This window comes from Paroedura picta, chromosome 8 (genome assembly GCF_049243985.1).
Source record: "Paroedura picta isolate Pp20150507F chromosome 8, Ppicta_v3.0, whole genome shotgun sequence".
In the NCBI taxonomy this organism is placed as follows: Eukaryota; Metazoa; Chordata; class Lepidosauria; order Squamata; family Gekkonidae; genus Paroedura; species Paroedura picta.
Window position 1 is genome coordinate 81,424,672 of NC_135376.1, and position 18,181 is coordinate 81,442,852.

General features: G+C 46.2%; 1 protein-coding gene across 2 annotated transcripts in view; it reads left to right on the forward strand.

The window, feature by feature from the left end:
• Positions 1 to 1,571: 1,571 nt before the first annotated feature.
• Positions 1,572 to 18,181, forward strand: part of GRID1 (glutamate ionotropic receptor delta type subunit 1) — a 982,837-nt gene continuing 966,227 nt past the window's right edge. The window contains exon 1 of one of the 2 annotated variants that reach the window (XM_077350620.1): positions 1,572 to 1,732. In XM_077350620.1, the coding sequence (XP_077206735.1) occupies positions 1,657 to 1,732 (76 nt within the window). In that variant the 5' untranslated portion in view covers positions 1,572 to 1,656. Of the gene's footprint in view, positions 1,733 to 15,395; positions 15,500 to 18,181 lie in introns of those variants that run through there. The other variant, XM_077350625.1, reaches the window with a different exon arrangement.

An 18,181-nucleotide genomic window follows, 5' to 3' on the forward strand; every position in this document is an offset into this window, starting at 1 on the left:
GGTGGTCGGTGATGTGAAAGACGCCCACTTAAGACCTTGGACAGTTGCTCCCTACCAGAATAGACAACGTTGACTGATGGACCGGCGAAGAAAGCCTGAGTCCGGTGGCACCTTTAAGACCAAGAAAGTTTAATTCTGGGTGTAAGATTTTATGTGCATGCACACTGATTTAGCATAAGAAAAAAAGTGCCCCCACTTCTTATTAGTCTCAAAGTGGTTTACAATCGCCTTCCCTTCCTCTCCCCACAACAGACACCCTGTCAGGTAGGTGAGGCTGAGAGAGCTCTGAGAGAACTGGGACTGGCCCAAGATCTCCCAGGTGGCTGCACATGGAGGAGAAGTGGGGAATCAAACCTGGTTCTCCAAATTAGAGGCCATTGCTTTTAACCACAACACCAAGCTGGTTCTGGTGAGTTGCTGTATATGGGGGAACAGCATGTTTTCAGGAAAGTGTTGATTAGCTCTTGCTTTGTCATCTTTGTCTACAGTAGGGTTGCGCACGGCGGCGGCCAAATCGGCCGCTCCAGGCCGCTGCAGCCAGCGCCTCACTGTGTGTGTGTGTGTGTGGGGGGGGTGCACGCCCATGCACAACCCCAGTCTACAGCTGAATCACTGCCTTACTGAAAATGCATTTGGTTGCCACGTCCATGGGGGTGGACACAGTTAAGCCATTCCAAACTTAGGCCAATGATCTTATTTGGAGGGGCTCCCCTTCAGAAGGTGACGTGTTCCATGCATGCAAAGCACGGAATGAATCCTCAGCACAACGCTTGCCCTATCCTGCCCCACCTTTTCCCTAGGTCAGTGTGGGTGGCACAGCCGGATTCCACTGTGCTCCATTACCCTTCTTAGCTGCAGCTGGCCGGCCTCTCTGAATGACACCTGGCTAGCACAGCAAGCAGGCAATGCTAGGGACAGCCTTGACCTCTGTGTCCAGTCTGTTCACTCCCAAGGAAGTTGGCCACTTTCGGGGGGCCTTAGGCACATTTGCATTTTGTGGGCCCCTCCCATCATCGTATCAATATTACAATTTATTTTTGATATAATATGAAATACATTTTTTTTTATTTCAGGCTAAATTTAATGGATTTTCATGGATCCTGAACATTTCAGTTTCCCCCCCCCATGTGTGAGAAAAATGTAAACATATTTTTACCCTAAAAGTTCTCTCCCCCACATCTGATCTTTAAAGAAATTAAAACATTTTTTTTGGGGGGGGGGGCTAGGCACTGTGTCTAATGGATCTGCTAGCCCTGGGCTTGGGATGACCCTTGCCTCAAGGTGTAATAGTGGGGAGAGGGGTGCCAACCTCCAGGGGGTGGCTGAAGATCTGGGATTACAACTGATCTCTAGGCAACAGAGATCAGATGCCCTGGAGAAAACAGCCACTTTGGAAGGTAGGCTCCGGGTCGTTATACCCACCTAAGTCCTTCCTTTCCCTAAAGCCTGCCTAGGTTTCTCACAGGTTTGTCTTGCAGCAAAAACTCACAAGCACTTAAAGCCAGGTTTTACTCTCTAAATTCACATCAGCTGCTTTCTCTCAGAATCACTTAATTTCTTCCTGTCCCAGAGGGGAAAAAAACAGAGTTGGGCTGGAGACCTTTCTTCTTTCTAGCTGGTCTTCTCTAAGAAGCTGAGCCACATATATTTTAAAGAATGAGTTACAGAAGGCCAAACTCCTCCACTGAATCACTTCCCAGAAGCTTTAAGGAAAGCAGCCGTTTTTGTAAAGGTAGGAAACTGTTCTTCCAAAGTTTAATTCCTTGCCTCATTAGTGAGCCATGTTTTGCTGGGCTTTGAGACCAAACTGATGTCGTGTTTGTTGGTGCTCCTGTTTTTGATCAGATTGTTAAAAATTGTTTTAGTTATTTGACTAGTTAGGCTTTAATACTGGAAAAACCAGGTCTTTTAAAAGTGAACCTTTTAAAATTGAATCCCCTTGCAAAGGTAACTTGATTCTAGGTTCCTCTTCCCTTATATAAAACAAGAAAAGTCATCAGTTGAACAGAATAAATACATAGATTCAGATGGGTAGCTGTGTTGGTCTGAAGCAATAGAACGAAATCTGAGTCCGGTGGAATTTTTAGGGACAACAAAGTTTAATTCTGAGTATAAGGTTTTGTATTCATACCCAAAATGAAACTTGGTTGGTCTTAAAGGTGCCACTAGATACAAACTCTAAGCATGTATTTTCTTATCTCTGGTATTTATCATTACATAGCACTGGTGATCATTGAGTGAATTTCATGGCCATTTCATGCACTGTAGAGAGACCACCAAATTTCCCATTGAGCCTCTCCCAGCTCACCTTGTTCAAAGCCCTCCCTCTTGGCCCTATGACCCACTTGTGACCCACCATTTAAGGATTTCAACAAATAAACTGGATGTATGTTGAAACACAGAGCTGGCCCAAATGTAGGGGATGCACTTATATTGGAAATAGCAAGAACTTGCAGGCGGCATGCACCAAACCCATTCTGCAGCCCCTCTGGTTTTTGCCCAGCTGAGCTAGTTTCTGGTATCAGCCTTTGGCTGAGGAGGAGAAAGTGAACCTGGGTGGATGGAGAGTTCTGTATCGATTAGCAAGTCCCCTTGCTGTTAAAATCACTGCCCTCCTCTCTCCCCCACCACCAATCAGTTCTGTGTTTTAACTGCACACAGCAACCAGTTTGGCCTAAAGCATCAATAATGGCCAGGTGGAATTAAAGAACCCATTGCCTGGTTTGCAGGAGGAAGTGTGCAAGACTTAAGTTTTCAGAAGCAAGAAAGGGGAGCCAGTAAGACAGGTGGCAACTGGGGGTGGCAAATGCCTTCTTGCTTGTGGCACCAGAGTTATGGAACTCTCTTCCCAGGGATATTTGTCACCTGCAACCACTTTCTGCCAGCAGGTGTTTTGTTTTGTTTTGTCTGGTGTTCCCTCAGTGATTCCTCCTCCCTGCCTTTAATCTGCTGTTTCAAATTGATTTTCTGATGCATTTTTATTATGCTGTTTCATTGGTTGGCTGTCTCAGTGGCCCTGACTGGACCAAAAGGTGGGACAGAAATGTTATAAATGAAGACACAAAAAGTCTTTCTTGGCACAGTCCTAAGCAGAGCCGCACCCATTCTGAGCTTATTGAAGTCAGTGAGTTTGGAATGGTGTAATGGCTTAGGATGCCACAGTCAGAGGATATTCTAATTTTGCACACGTTGGATAATGCACCTTCAATGTGACTTTGCAGCTGGAGGTTCCCATGCATTACCCAATGTGTGCGGGCCGTGTGATCTTCCATCTTAAAGACAGCCCATGTTAAAAGACATAATCTCCAGCGGCCCCTGCTGACGCAACCCACTGCTGTGTGTGAACTTGCAGGATCACTTTTTAAAAGTCGTTAGATGAGCACCCTGGAAGAGGCCACGCCCTTTACATATTGTCATTTCACAGGCTTTTGCCTTGGAAGCTAGGTTCCCGGTTGTGAAATAAAAGCCTGAACATTGAAATAAGCTCCTTGAAACCCATTAAAAAAAAAGAATGACAAGAATACTCCAGATAGACACTCAACCCGACAATTCCAAAAAGCAATATATGACGGAGTGTTATTGACAATTGCATGTTCAAGCATCTGAGCTTCGGTGCTGAGCTAATAGCGAATGAAACGACAGGGAAATAATAAACCCCCGGGCATGATGTACTGTGCTTGCTTCCAATTGTTGTGCTTCAAGTGCTTCTTCCTATTGATTATTGTCATGCAATTAAGATCACTGTCTTAGGATATGATTCCAAATAGTACACGTTTCCTGGTGTTCTTTTGGGAAGAAGCTAGCAATGGAGGGGCTTGCAGGATTTGGCTGTACTTTTTATGATTTGTGCCATTCTTTATGAGCAGGACACCCATTCATGTCCCCAGATAATGGGACCTTCTGCAAATGTGCCCTTAAATGCCTGTGATTTCTCATCTACAATCTCTTGCACACCACATTGAAGCTGCCTTATACTCAGTCAGACTGTTGGTCTGTCAAGGCCTGTATTGTCTACTCAGACCAGGAGTGTCTTTCTGAGGCTCAGAAATTTTTCTCATCACCTGCCACCTGATGAGAGGCTTGAACCTGGGACCTTGAGTTGGTGAGGCTTGAACCTGGGGTCTTCTGCTTGCAAAGCAGGGGCCCTGTTACTGAGACATGGCCCCACAATATATTAATAAACAAACAAAAATCCCGTCCCTACCTCTCAAGGGTTAATTTCTGAACTTCACGACTCTGAAATCCCCCTCCAGACTCATATCCTAAGCACCAGGAACTCCCATAGTAGAGGACTTAGACCCAAATAAATTCCAAGAGACACACTATGTCAGGCCGCTCAGAAAATTGTCAGAGAACATAGCTGCAATAAAGGAGGATGCTCAAGTCTTTGCAGAAGAGAGCCCACAGAGTATTTCATGAAAATGGCCAGGAAAGGAACCAAAGATATCAACCTGGCTTGCAACTTCTTTCTTGTGCCATTTTAGTTTCTAGTGGTCTGAAGTAGCACAATAGAATCAGAGTCCAGTAGCACCTTTAAGACCAACAAAGATTTATTCAGGACATGAGCTTTCAAGTGCAAGTCTGACAAAGAGTGCTTGCACTCAAAAGCTCACACCCCGAATAAATCTTTGTTGGTCTTAAAGGTGCTACTATGATTCTATCATTCTAGTTTCTGTGATTATTACTTCCAGATTCAGAGGTAATTTTTCTTTATTTTCCTACCTAAGCTGTCCCATAACATCAATATCATCTATGAACATTTCATAGGAGTAGTTCTCATGCTTTTGAAGTTGTTCTGCCTTAAAGAACCCACTTCCATGATATCTCCATGCTGTTTTCTCACACTCCCCCAACCTAAAACCCGAGACACTTGCATCAGTTAGCACTGAATATATTTGTTTTTATATTAACTTATATCGAGAACAGACTGCATTTCAAGACAGGTAGCCATGCCAATCTGTCTAGAGCAGTAGAAAAGAGCTAGGGTCCACTAACACCTTAAAGCAGGGGTAGTCAAACTGCGGCCCTCCAGATGTGCATGGACTACAATTCCCATGAGCCCCTGAGTTTGATCTTGTCAAGAGTGGCTTCTGCACTGCTTGTCCCTTAGACCAGGGGTAGTCAACCTGTGGTCCTCCAGATGTCCATGGACTACAATTCCCAAGAGGGAATTGCATTTGCTGCCAGGGGCTCATGGGAATTGTAGTCCATGCACATCTGGAAGGCCGCAGTTTGACTACCCCTGCATTAAAGAATTAACCAAATTTGTGGGAGGGGAGGAGCTTGTGTGTGTCACTACTCACTTCTTCATATATAGCTAGAAGCTGTATCTGAGGAAGCAAGCAGTGACTCACAAAATTTCCTCCCCTGCTACAAATTCGGTTAGTCTTTAGGGTGCTCCTGGGTTTCATTTCATTTCACCTATGATGCAGTGGCAACCTCAAATTTACCATCAAGGATATGTTCAGCCTATTTCAGCTTCCTGGTGTTCACATCCAGTGCTTGGTGCAGTGGTTAGGATCACAGACTTCTAATCTGGCAATCTGGGTTGGATTCCCCGGTCCCCCACATACAGCCAGCTGGGTGACCTTGGGCTCAGCACAGCACTGATAAAACTGTTCTGACTGAGCAGTGATATCAGGGCTCTCTCAGCCTCACCCAACTCACAGGGTATCTGTTGTGGGGAGAAGAAAGGGAAGGCAACTTCTGGTAGAGAGAAACAGCATATAAGAACCAACTCTTCTTCTGCTTATATTTGCAAATGCAGCAGGGTAGGGCTGTAGTGGCTCTGAAGTGATTACCCCTCTTCCACACATAGTAGGGCAGTGATCATGTACGGGTGCATTTCTGACCACTTGTGTGGCATAGAGTGTTAATTTGAAGTAAGAGCCGGAAGCAGGCAGAAGAACCATCTGGTTGTAGCTTCCCTAAGTAACATTTTAAGCCTGGTATTGGCTTTGGTGCTATTTCATGAGAAATCCCTGGATCACTCAACTCGAAATTCAGGAGGAATTTGTATTGGCTTGTAGTTCCCATCCATAACCAGTAGTGGCATTCGTAGGACCTTCTGCACACATTGGATAATGCACTTTCAGTGTGCCTTAGAAGCAGGGCAGAGTCTGCACTTACTTTGTTTATTCCATTGTCAATCCTATTGAATTCAGATCGATTTGAACTTGGGTCTTCCTCTTCCCTCCCCCCCCCCATTGAAACAGAAAAGTGTTCTGCATGTGGTTAGGGTAGTTCAGAAGGGGGGTGGGAGAGGAGCAAAGCAGAGCGGGAGCCTCTTTCTTTTCTTGGAGGGGGGGAGAGGATCAAAGAAGGCAGAGGAGGGAGAAAAAATCCAAGACCGACATAAATTGAGAGAAATTAGGGGTTTCTCCTTTAAGTAAGGTGACCAGATTTCAACATTGGTAAAGCGGGACACCACTGACCGGGGTGGGGGGTGGGGGTTCTTGATTAAAATTTAGTCTATATGGAGCAACAAAAATTTTCATAGAACGCAAAAATAGTATTGTAATATATTTTATTAAATTTCAACATAGGTATAATTTGCCAGGTGCCCCCAGATGTCCCTCCAAAAGTGGGACAATCTGGTTACCTTACCTTTAAGGCAAGCTTGTCATATGAGCAGCTTTAGCCAATCAGAGGTTCTCTACCATGGAGCAGAGCCCAGATTCAAAACAGCCTGCTTTCTTAATCCGATTCTTAAAATATTGAGGGTTAAAAGCACTCTAAGATATCGCACAATAAAGGTAGGGTCACTCTGGATCAATCCTGCTTGTTGCAGAAGGAAAATTTAAATCGTCCAGAATCAAAACGGAAATCGCATTCTGTGTAGACGGCAGGGACTGAATCAACCTGGGATTGAAATAAAAGCACCTAGATTTCCCTGTTTCACAGAAGAAAATCCCTACACAAGCACGCTGGAAGTGCATTCCCCACTGTGTGTGGAATTAAAAGCCTTGTTGTGCTTGTTTTATCTATCTGGCCAAGAGGAAAAATGAAAACTGGGTTTGAACTGAAGTGGGTTGGATACCATCGGCCCACTCTGCTAGCTGCAGTGCTTTCCTCCAGCAGAATGAGCCTTCTTCCAGAAGCAAGCAGCTCTGCTAGTGGATTGGATCTGTGGGATCAGACCCACGGTCTTTGTTCCTGGGGCTGTCAGAACCAGAAAAATTCATCCCTATACCGCTAAAGTCGCCATGTCATTCTCTAGTTTTTTTTTAATTTAGTAATTACATTCTATACTTCATTTCTTTAAAAAGATAGCATAAAAGAGACACAAAGGAAGAGGGGGGGCTACATCGAAATCACATATGTAGCCAAAGACATTATGCACTTTCAAATATAGAGAACAAGAGATTTTTCTCCCGAACTTCCCCTTCATTATAATCTTCAAAACATGCTCTACAAAATTAATTTATTTACTTCAGGCATTTTAATTTTCCAATTTAATAAGTAATATGTTTTATAGCTACATGATTAATTTCATCATTGCTTTCTGTGGGATATCTGAAGAAGGATGCCTGCACACAGAAGTTTTTACCCAGAATTAAACTTCGTTGGTCTTGAAGGTGTCACTACACTCAAACTCTTTACATATCTCTAGTTTGCCTTCTCTTTCTCAGGTAGGGTTGCCAGGTTTCCATTGGCCACCAGTGGGATCTGGGAGCATAGGGTTACCAGATCCAGGCAGGGACATTCCTGGAGATTTGGGAATGTGGACCTTAGAGTACAATGCCACAGAGTCCATCCTCCACAAAGCATCCCTTTCCTCCAGGGGAACTGATCTCTGTAGTCTGGAGATGAACTGGGATTCCAAGAGATCGCCAGGTCTCACCTGGAGGCTGGCATCCCTATGCTCAGGAAGCATATGCAGAACTGTGACTCATGCAGAGACATGGGCTTCCTTAAAGGTGATTCTTTTTTTACTTTTGTACCCTGCAAAAGCCCCTTTCTCAGCCTTAAGATGCACCCAATTTTGTGTACCTTGGCCATCTGAAGTTTGGCTGGCTGGGGTAGCCACACTCAGCCCCAGAAATGACAGACACAGCAAATGTTCTCAATTTCAGCTGGTGGTGCAAAGTTCCATTAAGCTCCAGCCAACTTATGGCCATCCTGCAGGATTTTAAAGGCAAGAGACGTCCAGAGCTCTGCCAAGCTGCCCTTGATGGTCCCCCCATCTAAGTACTAACCAGGGCCAGCTTCACTTAGCTTCTCAGATCTGACGAGATTGGGGTAGGTGGTGCTTAAAGGGACATTGTTTCCCCTGCTTCAAGCTACAGAAAACACACTTTGAAAGTAAAATGTTCTCCTCTTTAGGAAGAAAAAAACATGAAAAACAAAACGAGCTTTCTCTTGTGGCCGCTTGAAGGAGGCTAGCTGAATAAAGACTGATCAAAGCACAGCAGTGTAGGTATTTGGTGGGGGTGGAAATATAGGGAGTTAGTTAAATCAGGTGGCATCCCAGTCGCTTGGTAGTCTCATGAATTAACAATTAGGCTGCGGGGGAGAGCTGTGGAGTGATTGGGGTGGGGTGGGGGGGTGTCTCTGCGGCACAGCCAGGCCTTGAGCGGGATGTTCTACCAGAGGCAAAAGAAACAAAAGGCCAGCGGGAGTTTGATTTCCCAATTCTGCGGAGGCTTCAAAGCGCACAAACACCGGACTCAGTAACCAAAGTTCCAATCTAGAAATAATCTTTAAAAACTTCCTTTTAATATTTACAGCCGCTCTGCGCTTCCTGCTGCCTTTGGTTTAGTGTGTGTTTCCTCTGCTGATGCCTGGCTTTGAGCCTAACCAGAAGTTACACCTCAACATGCATCATGGCAGCTTGGGTTCCCCTGAAAAAGCCACCTGGAGAAAGCACGGTGGGGAGAGGAAGAGTCAGCCTGCTTGCTGTGCTTTCCACGCTAGTCCAAACACACTTTGAAAAGTTCTCGGGGCAGGGAACCTGCAGGTGGGCATCCAAATTCCATCATTCTGCCTGCCTGCCTCTTCACCGCTTCAATTTGTGCTTACCCTTAAAATGGCTTTTTTGGCTGCGAGGTGAGGTGTCAAAAAGAGAACTCTTGAGCTAGCCTGACACGTTTGTTCAAAATGCAGGCTCTCTATGTTCAAGTCATATGCGCTTTGAATGATTGCCCTTTGAGGAGGAGCAGGTGCAAATATACTGGTCCCATCCCTGCCAGCCTGCTGGAGTTTTCTGGTGTACAGAGCACAGTTGTTGGGCTCTCTGTGCTATACAAGGATGCCGCCACAATCCATGACATGCAGTGGCATTCTCCCCTACTGTGGATCCCCCATCCTTATCCAAGGTATTTTTGTAGAGGGACAGGAAGGGATGTGCCAGTGTTTGTGTCTTGTGGCCCTTCCTTGCATACCCAGGGAATTGCTGATCGCCACTGTGGGATGGCAGGTGAATTTCCTCCAGGCCAGGCTGGATTCTGGAGATTTTTGGTGGAGGGATCACTTGAGCATGAAATTGGGGTCACCATGGGTAGCCAGGAAGTTGTGCACTCCTGCATTGTTGGATCCCTTCCAACTTTATGTTTCTACAATTAAAGCTTGCCTTGACCAGGGCCTTTCAAGAATTTAGAGGCCTCCATTTATTTTATCTGGTCCATACATGTGACTAACAGTCCACACAGTGCCCACTGTCTATGTAAAGGAGCTAACATTACAGAAATCCATACGTTTCTTGTCTGCTGTACTTATATATCTGCCAGACCATTGACAAAGGCAGCAGCACCGGAACGCCTTTTGTCAGGGGTGTTGAAGCACTGGTGTGTTCGCAGGCTTTGATTTTATCCGAGGCTATGTCTAGCTTCAGATTCAGAGTACCTTTACTGGCATAAACCGAGGCTATGTATAAAATGAATACATTCAAACTATGGTGTTGGAGACAAATGCTGTGAATCCCATGGACAGCCAAAGTGACCAACAAGGTAGTTTTAGAGAGGAGCAAACCAACTTTGTCATTAGAAGGCAAGATATTACGGCTAAAGCTCACTTACTTTGGATGCATCATGCGATCAGACTTGCTAGAAAAATCATTAATGCTCGGCATGGTCAGTGGCAAAAAGAAACGTGGTCGCCAAAGAATCCCCTGGCTCGGCATGATCAAAGCCGACACAGGGATGACCATGAACCAACTGAAAGAAGTGGTAATTGACAGAGATGCGTGGCGGAAACTTTCCTATAGAATTGCCAAGGGTCAGACATGACTGTATAAAACAGGGGTGGGCAAACTGCGGCCCTCCAGATGTCCATGGACTACAATTCCCAGGAGCCCCCTGCCAGCATTCGCTGGAGGGCCGCAGTTTGACTACCCCTGGTATAAAACCTTTGAATGTTTTGGTTTATATTGTATTATTAATATGAACAATTACTACCTCATATTGTGGAAAATCCATGCTGCACCCTCATTAGGTCTGCAGACATTTCCCTTTCCAGTTCCTGGATAGAAATCCCCAGTGCCTGTAAGTTTTTCAGCCAGAGCCAGGGGTCAAGATCAAATGTGCAGGTTGTGGTGGGCTTTCTGGGGTGTGTGGCCGTGGTCTGGTAGTTTTGGGCCCAGACGTATTGCCAGTAACTGTGGCCGGCATCATCTTCAGAATTAGGACACGACAAGATGGCTTCTACCCCAGGAAGCCCACCTCAACCAGTTGACTCCAGCTGTGAAAGCCTTTGAAAATTCATCAACTGTGTTCTTTAGTAACTGACTGCTTGATGAATGAAGGGACACAAAGTTCACTTAAGTTGCCTGGAGATTACTGGAGCAGAATCTGGGGAGTAACTGGAGGAGGGAGGAGAACTAGGAGAATACGCTCATGTGTAATATTCACATTTTGCAGGTCAGGTCCTTATCCGTAAAGAAACAGTCCCCAAAGTCAGCAGGAAACTGCTTTCATTCTCTGCAGAAAGAAGGGGGATGGGGGGGGGAGAGACAAGAATCTGTGGAGAGAACACTGGATTTCGGGCGCGAGAGAGAGACAATGATTTTTGTGAACAGGGGAGGGCACTGTTGGACTATTGCTTTCCCCCCAAACCTGTTTACCAAAAGAGCTTCATATTTACTTGGAGGGAAACAGACAAACCGCTTTTATTGCAGATTCTGGTTTTTCCTCCCCAAATTGTTTTTTGTAAAATAAGAAAAATTAAAAAAAAAAACCCTCCAGCTTACTATTTTGATAAATGCCCGAAAGGCAGCTATTAAGGTGGACAAGGGAGGGGTTTGTGGCTTTCAGATCCTATTGGGGGAGCCGCTCTTCCCAGAGGATCTTTGTGCGTTAAATGGCTTGTTTTAAAACCCCTCCCGTTTTTATGATGGATTTATTGCAGGAGAACATAAGCGATATTTCTTTATGCATGGCTGTATAGCGGCACAGCGATCTGACTGATCCAGAGGTGGCAGCAGAAAGCGGAGTTCTTATGGCCCTGTCCCCGTGTGTGTCCACTGCAGTTGGTATTACTAGTATCCCCATATTGAAGAGCCAAAGGCCGATATATATATGTGTCCTAAATCAGGGGTAGTCAACCTGTGGTCCTCCAGATGTCCATGGACTACAATTCCCATGAGTCCCTGCCAGCGAATGCTGGCAGGGGCTCATGGGAATTGTAGTCCATGGACATCTGGAGGACCACAGGTTGACTACCCCTGTCCTAAATGTCTCTTGCTTGGTAAACCTCGCAAGGTTACCCTAAGTGGGCTGCAACTTGACGCCCGTTGCCACTGCCCTTTCTGGGAATCACGTTTCCATTGGGGAAGTCACCTCTGACAGAAGAGGGAAGCGTTTCAGTGAGCATAGCCAGACAGGAGTCTTTGGGGTTCAGATATCCCTCCAAGCCCCCATGAAGCTCTGAGCACCCACTCCAGGAGCCTTCTCTCGCAAGCCATGATGAATGATGCCCTCCCGTCGAAAGCACGTCTCGTCTGCGCGCCGTTTTACGCATTCAGCATTATTGAAATTGGGCGGCGATTCAAAACGTTGACAATCCACCCAGCGCTGAAATGAGACGGATGATGTGCGAAAAGCGGTGGAAATGTTTATTTCCGTGCTCAGCTGACGAGGCACTATTTATTTTAGGACTCTCAAACTGTGTCGTGGCGGCACAGTTCGCAAGAGCCAGGGATTCGCCCGCCTAGCTGTGTTGACTTAACAGATGACGTGAGGCCAAGCTGACGAAGCCAGATTGTTCATCCCTAAACTGAAGCCCTTTCAGAACCCAGGCAGATCCTCGGATTGGACCCTCTTGACCCCATGCCTGTGTTTAACGGCAACTCTGATTTATTTGGATGTACTAGAAGGAGATGAGCCTCTTGTGGCGCAGAGTGGTAAGGCAGCGACATGCTGTCTGAAGCTCTGCCCATGAGGTTGGGAGTTCGATCCCAGCAGCCGGCTCAAGGTTGACTCAGCCTTCATCCTTCCGAGGTCGGTAAAATGAGTACCCAGCTTGCTGCTGGGGGGTAAACGGTAATGACTGGGGAAGGCACTGGCAAACCACCCTGTATTGAGTCTGCCATGAAAACGCTAGAGGGCGTCACCCCAAGGGTCAGACATGACTCGGTGCTTGCACAGGGGATACCATTACCTTTACCTTTACTAGAAGGAGAGGAGAATTTACTGGATAATGAGAATTATCATACTCCGGGCTGTACCTGGAGATCTGCTGTTACAATTTACCTCCAGATGACCAAGCTCGATTTGTTGCTTTGGGGAGTGGACTCTATGGAACTGCACCAGTCTGAGATCCTTCTCCCCAAACTCCCCTCTCATGGGGCTCCCCCCCGCCCCAATCTCCAGGTACTTTCCAACCCACAGCAGTCAACCTTATGGATCATCGATTCCAGGTATAGGTTTAGGGTGCAGGTGGTGAGGAACAAACTGGAGGTTCGTTTTAACTCTGTAGGATCGGTAAGACATGGACACGCAACAACCAACAGCTGTAACAGAACCACAAATACCGAACAACAACAATCAGAAGTGGGGAGCTTATATACACAGTTGAGGCCCCTGCCAAGATCTTTAATGGAGGCCGGTGATTGGTCCTTAAGTCTGGTCTGTGATTGGCTAAGAGTCTGGGGCAGGTAAATGCCAGGTGAGGGCTCAGGATCCCAACTTTAGGTCCAAGCTCAAGGTTAGGTTTCTTACAAGGTCCCTTGAAAGCCACCTACACATCCGTTTATCTATCCACTTATGTGCTTAGAATTTGGTTGGTGGTTTGTGGTGGCTTGTCCTATGCAGAGGTTGCCAGACCACAAGCCAAAGGCTTTGTCTCAAGAGGCAGGTGACCTTTGGCTGTAGTCACAATGGAGTCAGCTGAGCGATTTTTCTTTCAAAAGCAGAGGCTCAGTTGTTAGACTTAACAGCTTTGAGAAACGGGGAAGCTCTGAGAAAGCCAATCATCCCAAGAGCTAGGGCAGTTTCATTCTCCCTATTCCTGAGGATGCCTTGCTCAGTTTTACTCTGAAGTGGAATAGTGGACCACTACGTAGACTCACAATTCTTCCCCCCCATGGTAAGCAAGTGCACCATTGTTCCCCATTGTTCCAAATTATTCCCCTTCTTCCAAACTACATGTAGAACCATACCAACTAGATATGGGGGGGGGGGATTTCACAGTCAGAGTAATTCAAACAACGGCGGGTCAGATACTTATCCTGGATGCTTTAGGCCAGTGGTCCCCAACCTTTTTCACATGCGTGAAAGTGCTGTGCATGTGCGATTTCAGCCACACAGCACGCATGTGCAGCCCAGCCGCGCATGCGCGATGTGCGGCGCGGTCCTGATTCCCTCTCCCCCCCCTCCCGCAGTAAGAAACTTCCCGGGCCGCAAGCTTGCGGCCTGGGAAGTTTTTTACTGCGGGGGGGGCGGGGAGAGGGAACCGCAGCCCGGCGCCCTGGCCTTCGCGGCCCGGCATCGGGCCGCGGACCGCAGGTTGGGGACCACTGCTTTAGGCTGACCCTGCACTGAGCAGGGGGTTGGAGTAGATGGCTTGTATGGCTCCTTCCACCTCTAGGATTCTATGAACAAGCAGGTCCTCAATTTTAATCTTTGGGTAAGCATGTGCACCAGTCCTTATGGGTAAGCCTGGGCCCCATTCTTCCCTATAGAAAAGCATTTCCTCCATTTTACCCTATAGGCAAGCTTGCCCAACCTTGTCCTCTATGAGTGCATTTTCCCTATTGTTCCGTACGGGCAACCTTGACCTCCATTTTCACTTTTGTGCAAGCTTGTGCACCATTGTTACCTACGGGAAACGCACACCCTCTATTTTAATGCAGGAGAGCAGTTGTGAGCGAAGTCGTGTGTGTTTGTATGTGCATCCTTTGATGATTTGCCATGGTTACAGTGGTATGTAACTGTGCTTAATAACCTGGCTTAGTTTGTAAATTAATTAGTTGCGTGTGTGGTTTGACCTGATCCCGCTGCAATCCTGGGAAGGGACCTGGTGTGCTCGGCAGGGTGGAAAACGCAATGCCGGAGAAAGGCTGGGATAAAAATATAATAATTAACCGGAGGGAGAGGTAATGCAATGTGACTTCAGTTTTCATGAATTTAAGAATGGGGAGTTTAATGAGGCTGCAGCTGAATTCATCTCTTTCCTTCGTGCCTGGTTCTTGCTTTAATCCACACCACGGCTATTTACATCCCTTTGTGGCCATGTCTTTTCTTGCACACTTTGGTTAGAAAGAAAACACTCCCATTTAGTGACAATGGGAACTCTTCTTTATGCTCTGGATGGCTTTCTGTGCTGCTGGCTTGAGTTAATTAAGTAAAGATCAACCACTGGGATTAGCCTTCGCTAGGTGTACATCTCAGGCCAATGAGAAGCGAGCATAGTGCTCACATGTTATGACCAAACGATGTTCCTTAAGTGTCTGGCACTGTGGACAGTGCTTGCCATGAGCAACTGGGAACACCCTGATAAGGAAAGCTGAGATAATTGCGTGTATATGTGTGTGAGAGAATCAGCAGAGATTCTCCTTGGTTTGACTCAAATAGTTCAAATACACCAAATGATTAATCTAGCTGTTCCAAATCGAGAGTTGTCCATCTCCAGAGGGTAGCTGGAGATCTCCCAGAATTACAGCTGGTCTCCAGGCAACAGAGATCAGTTCACCTGGAGAAAATGGCTGCCTCCCCCAATCCTTCCACATACCCTGCCCGCCCCAGGCTCCACTCCCCAGATCTCCAGGTATTTCCCAGCCCAGAGATGAAAACCCTATCCAGTTCCCACCCAAATGCTTAGTGGCCTCTAATCCCTGGTCATAAATGATGCATTACGACTTGGTTGGTTTCAGAGAGTCCATCTGAAAACCCCACAAATTCTAGTCTGAGGTCTGTTAGAAAGGGGACATTGCTCTTCATACTTTTTAAATTTCACTACAGAAACAGAAAGTTCATCTCCGTAGCTTCTGTGCAGTCCCACATGGGTTCTGTGGAATCACAGGCCTGCCACCCACAGAAGACCACTCGATGAACAACAGTTACAGGTAAGTGCAACCCTGTTAAACAGCGTGAAATCTGTCAAATATATGTAAATATTTCCTCTGCTATTCTGATGTGATTTCTGAGATTCTTTCACACTCCCCCCCTCTCCATTTCTGTATGCCTAATATACCATTCATACTGTGCCCTAAACTGTTTTGCTTCCAACTGGTAAGAGAATTTTTATTGGGACTTGTGAAAGCATAAACCTGTTGATCGCTAACTACCACAAAATACGTATAAAATTAGTGGCATCCCCTTCATGCAAACATTTGTTAAGCAGATGAATATTCATTAGCAGAAGCGTAGAGAGCCTGGGATGCCGTAAAGCAATGCACACTCCTTTGGGAAGGCTGGCTGGAACAGATTGGTGGCCGAGAAAAGCTGGATTGATTCTTCCCAGCAGGAGCAAGGGAGGGAGCAGGTGTGCATGGTGTGGTGTTTGAGTGGGAGCTTTTAATCTGGCATGCCAGGTTTGATTCCCCGCTCCGCCAAATTTGGTCTATTTGCAGCAACAAAAAATTTCATAGAATGCAAAAATAGTATTGTAATATATATATTTTTAATTTCAACATAAGTACAATTTGCCAGGTGCCCCCAGAATCTGTCCCTCCAAAAGTGGGACAATCTGGTCACCTTATGTTAGAGCTCTCTCAGCCTCACCTATCTCACAGGGTACCTGTTGTGAGAAGCCACTATGAGGCTCCTTTGGGCAGTGAAAAATGGTGTGTAAACACCAGCTCTTCTTCTTCTACCCACAATCATACTGGTGTTGTTTCTGCATATTAAACCCCCCAGGGAACTGTCCAGGTGCCCTTGTTCCAGGTTGCTTTCCGCTCCTTCTGTGTTGGTGTGCTCCATGCTTCTGTGGGCTGAATGTTCCTGTTATTGTGTACAGGTTCACAGGGACAGGCAAGAACTAAGCAGGCCCTTAAAAAAAAACACTTTCAACTGTATCATATATCTGAGTAACTGGCCTGGCACTAGAGCTTGGGGAGTTAAGAATTCTTTGTTGACTTCTAGACCCTGCCTTTCTCCTCCATGGAGACACAAAGCAACAATCCCTCTTCCATTTGATCCTCATAACTGTTGTCAGAGTTTGTATATGCAGAGAGTGTGAAGCCCCAGTTTAATCTGTGAGGAGAAACAACTATGTATAGAAAGAGAGAGAGAGACAGAGATCTCACTATCTAGCTGGCTGTTGTCTGCAGCCAGCTGGGTGTAGTGATTAAGAGTGGTGGCTTCTGATCTGTAGAGCTGGGTTTGATTCCCAACTCCTCCACCTGCAGCCAGCTGGGTGACCTTGGACCAGTTACAGTCTTGTCAGAGCTCTTTCAGCCTCACTTCCCTCACAGGGTGTCTGTTGTGGGGAGCGGAAAGGGAAGGCGAATGTGAGCCACTTTGAGACTCCTTCGAGTAGAGAAAAGCGACATATAAGAACCAATTCTTCTTCTTCAGTAATATCAGGTTTCTCTCAGCCTCTCCTCCCTCACAGGGTGTCTGTTGTGGGGAGAGGAGAGGGAAGGAGATTGTAAGCTGTTTTGAGACTCTTTCAGGTAGAGAAAAGCAGCAGTTAAGAGCCAGCTCTTCTTCAGTAATATCAGGGCTCTCTTGTAAGCTGTTTTGAGACTCTTTCAGGTAGAGGAAAGCAGCAGATAAGAGCCAGCTCTTCTTCAGTAATATCAGGGCTCTCTCAGCCTTACCTCCCTCACAGGGTGTCTGTTTTTGGTAGAGGAAGGGTTGGCAATTGTAAGCTACTTTGAGACTCCTGATAGTGAAATGCCTGGTAGTACTACTCCTGGTAGTAAAAAGCAACTCTTCTTCTGCTCAGCTACTGTTGTGGCGGCAAGCGGGGAGGAAGTGTGCTCAGAAAGCAGGAAGTCTCCCATTGAACCAATCAGGCCGTTGGAGGAGATAAGTGGAAAATCATCAGGAAATTCCTATCCTAGCTATGCTAAATATACATCTCCAATGTCCCCTACAAGACACCCTTCATATTTTATTTATTATTATGCACACTGCATTTCATGCTTAGTCCAACAATAACAACCCTGTGTGGTAGGTTAGGCTTGAAAATATGTGACTAGCCCAAAGTGCTTCCATGGCATGAGTGCAGTTTCAGACCTAGGTCTCCCAGATTCTAGTCCAAGCCCTACACTACAGTGGCTCTCAGGAGCCCAATAGACTGAAACAGAACCAACGCATTATTTTCTAGTATACAGAACAAAGGTTTAAAGGCCAACGTCCTTACCACTGAGGTTGCAAGCATTGAAAGGCTGGTTGCTACAATTGATCCTTTGTACATGGAAAGGTCAAGAATGCTATTTAAAAACAGGTTATAGCAGCATATCTTTCCCCCATATTCCCTGGGCAGGTCAGGCAGAAAGAGATCCCTATAAATACTTGGATAAATTTAGTCGCAAGTACATTCTGTACTCACATTTTTCCCCACTGTAAATCTTGCTGAATTCTGGTCAGTTTAAACCCATATCTACAGCCTTCCTTTTTCCTGATTTTAAACATGTTGCCCTTATGCATTTGCATTGTCCCAATTTTTGGTCTCCTTCCTGCTTGATTTGGGGAGGGGGGGTTGGGTAAAGCTCCAGCCGACATTGAAGGAGCACAAGGCCGGAGAGTGCTTTATTTCCTGCCTTTTGACTCCCGACAATACAGCCAGAGCAAGCCGG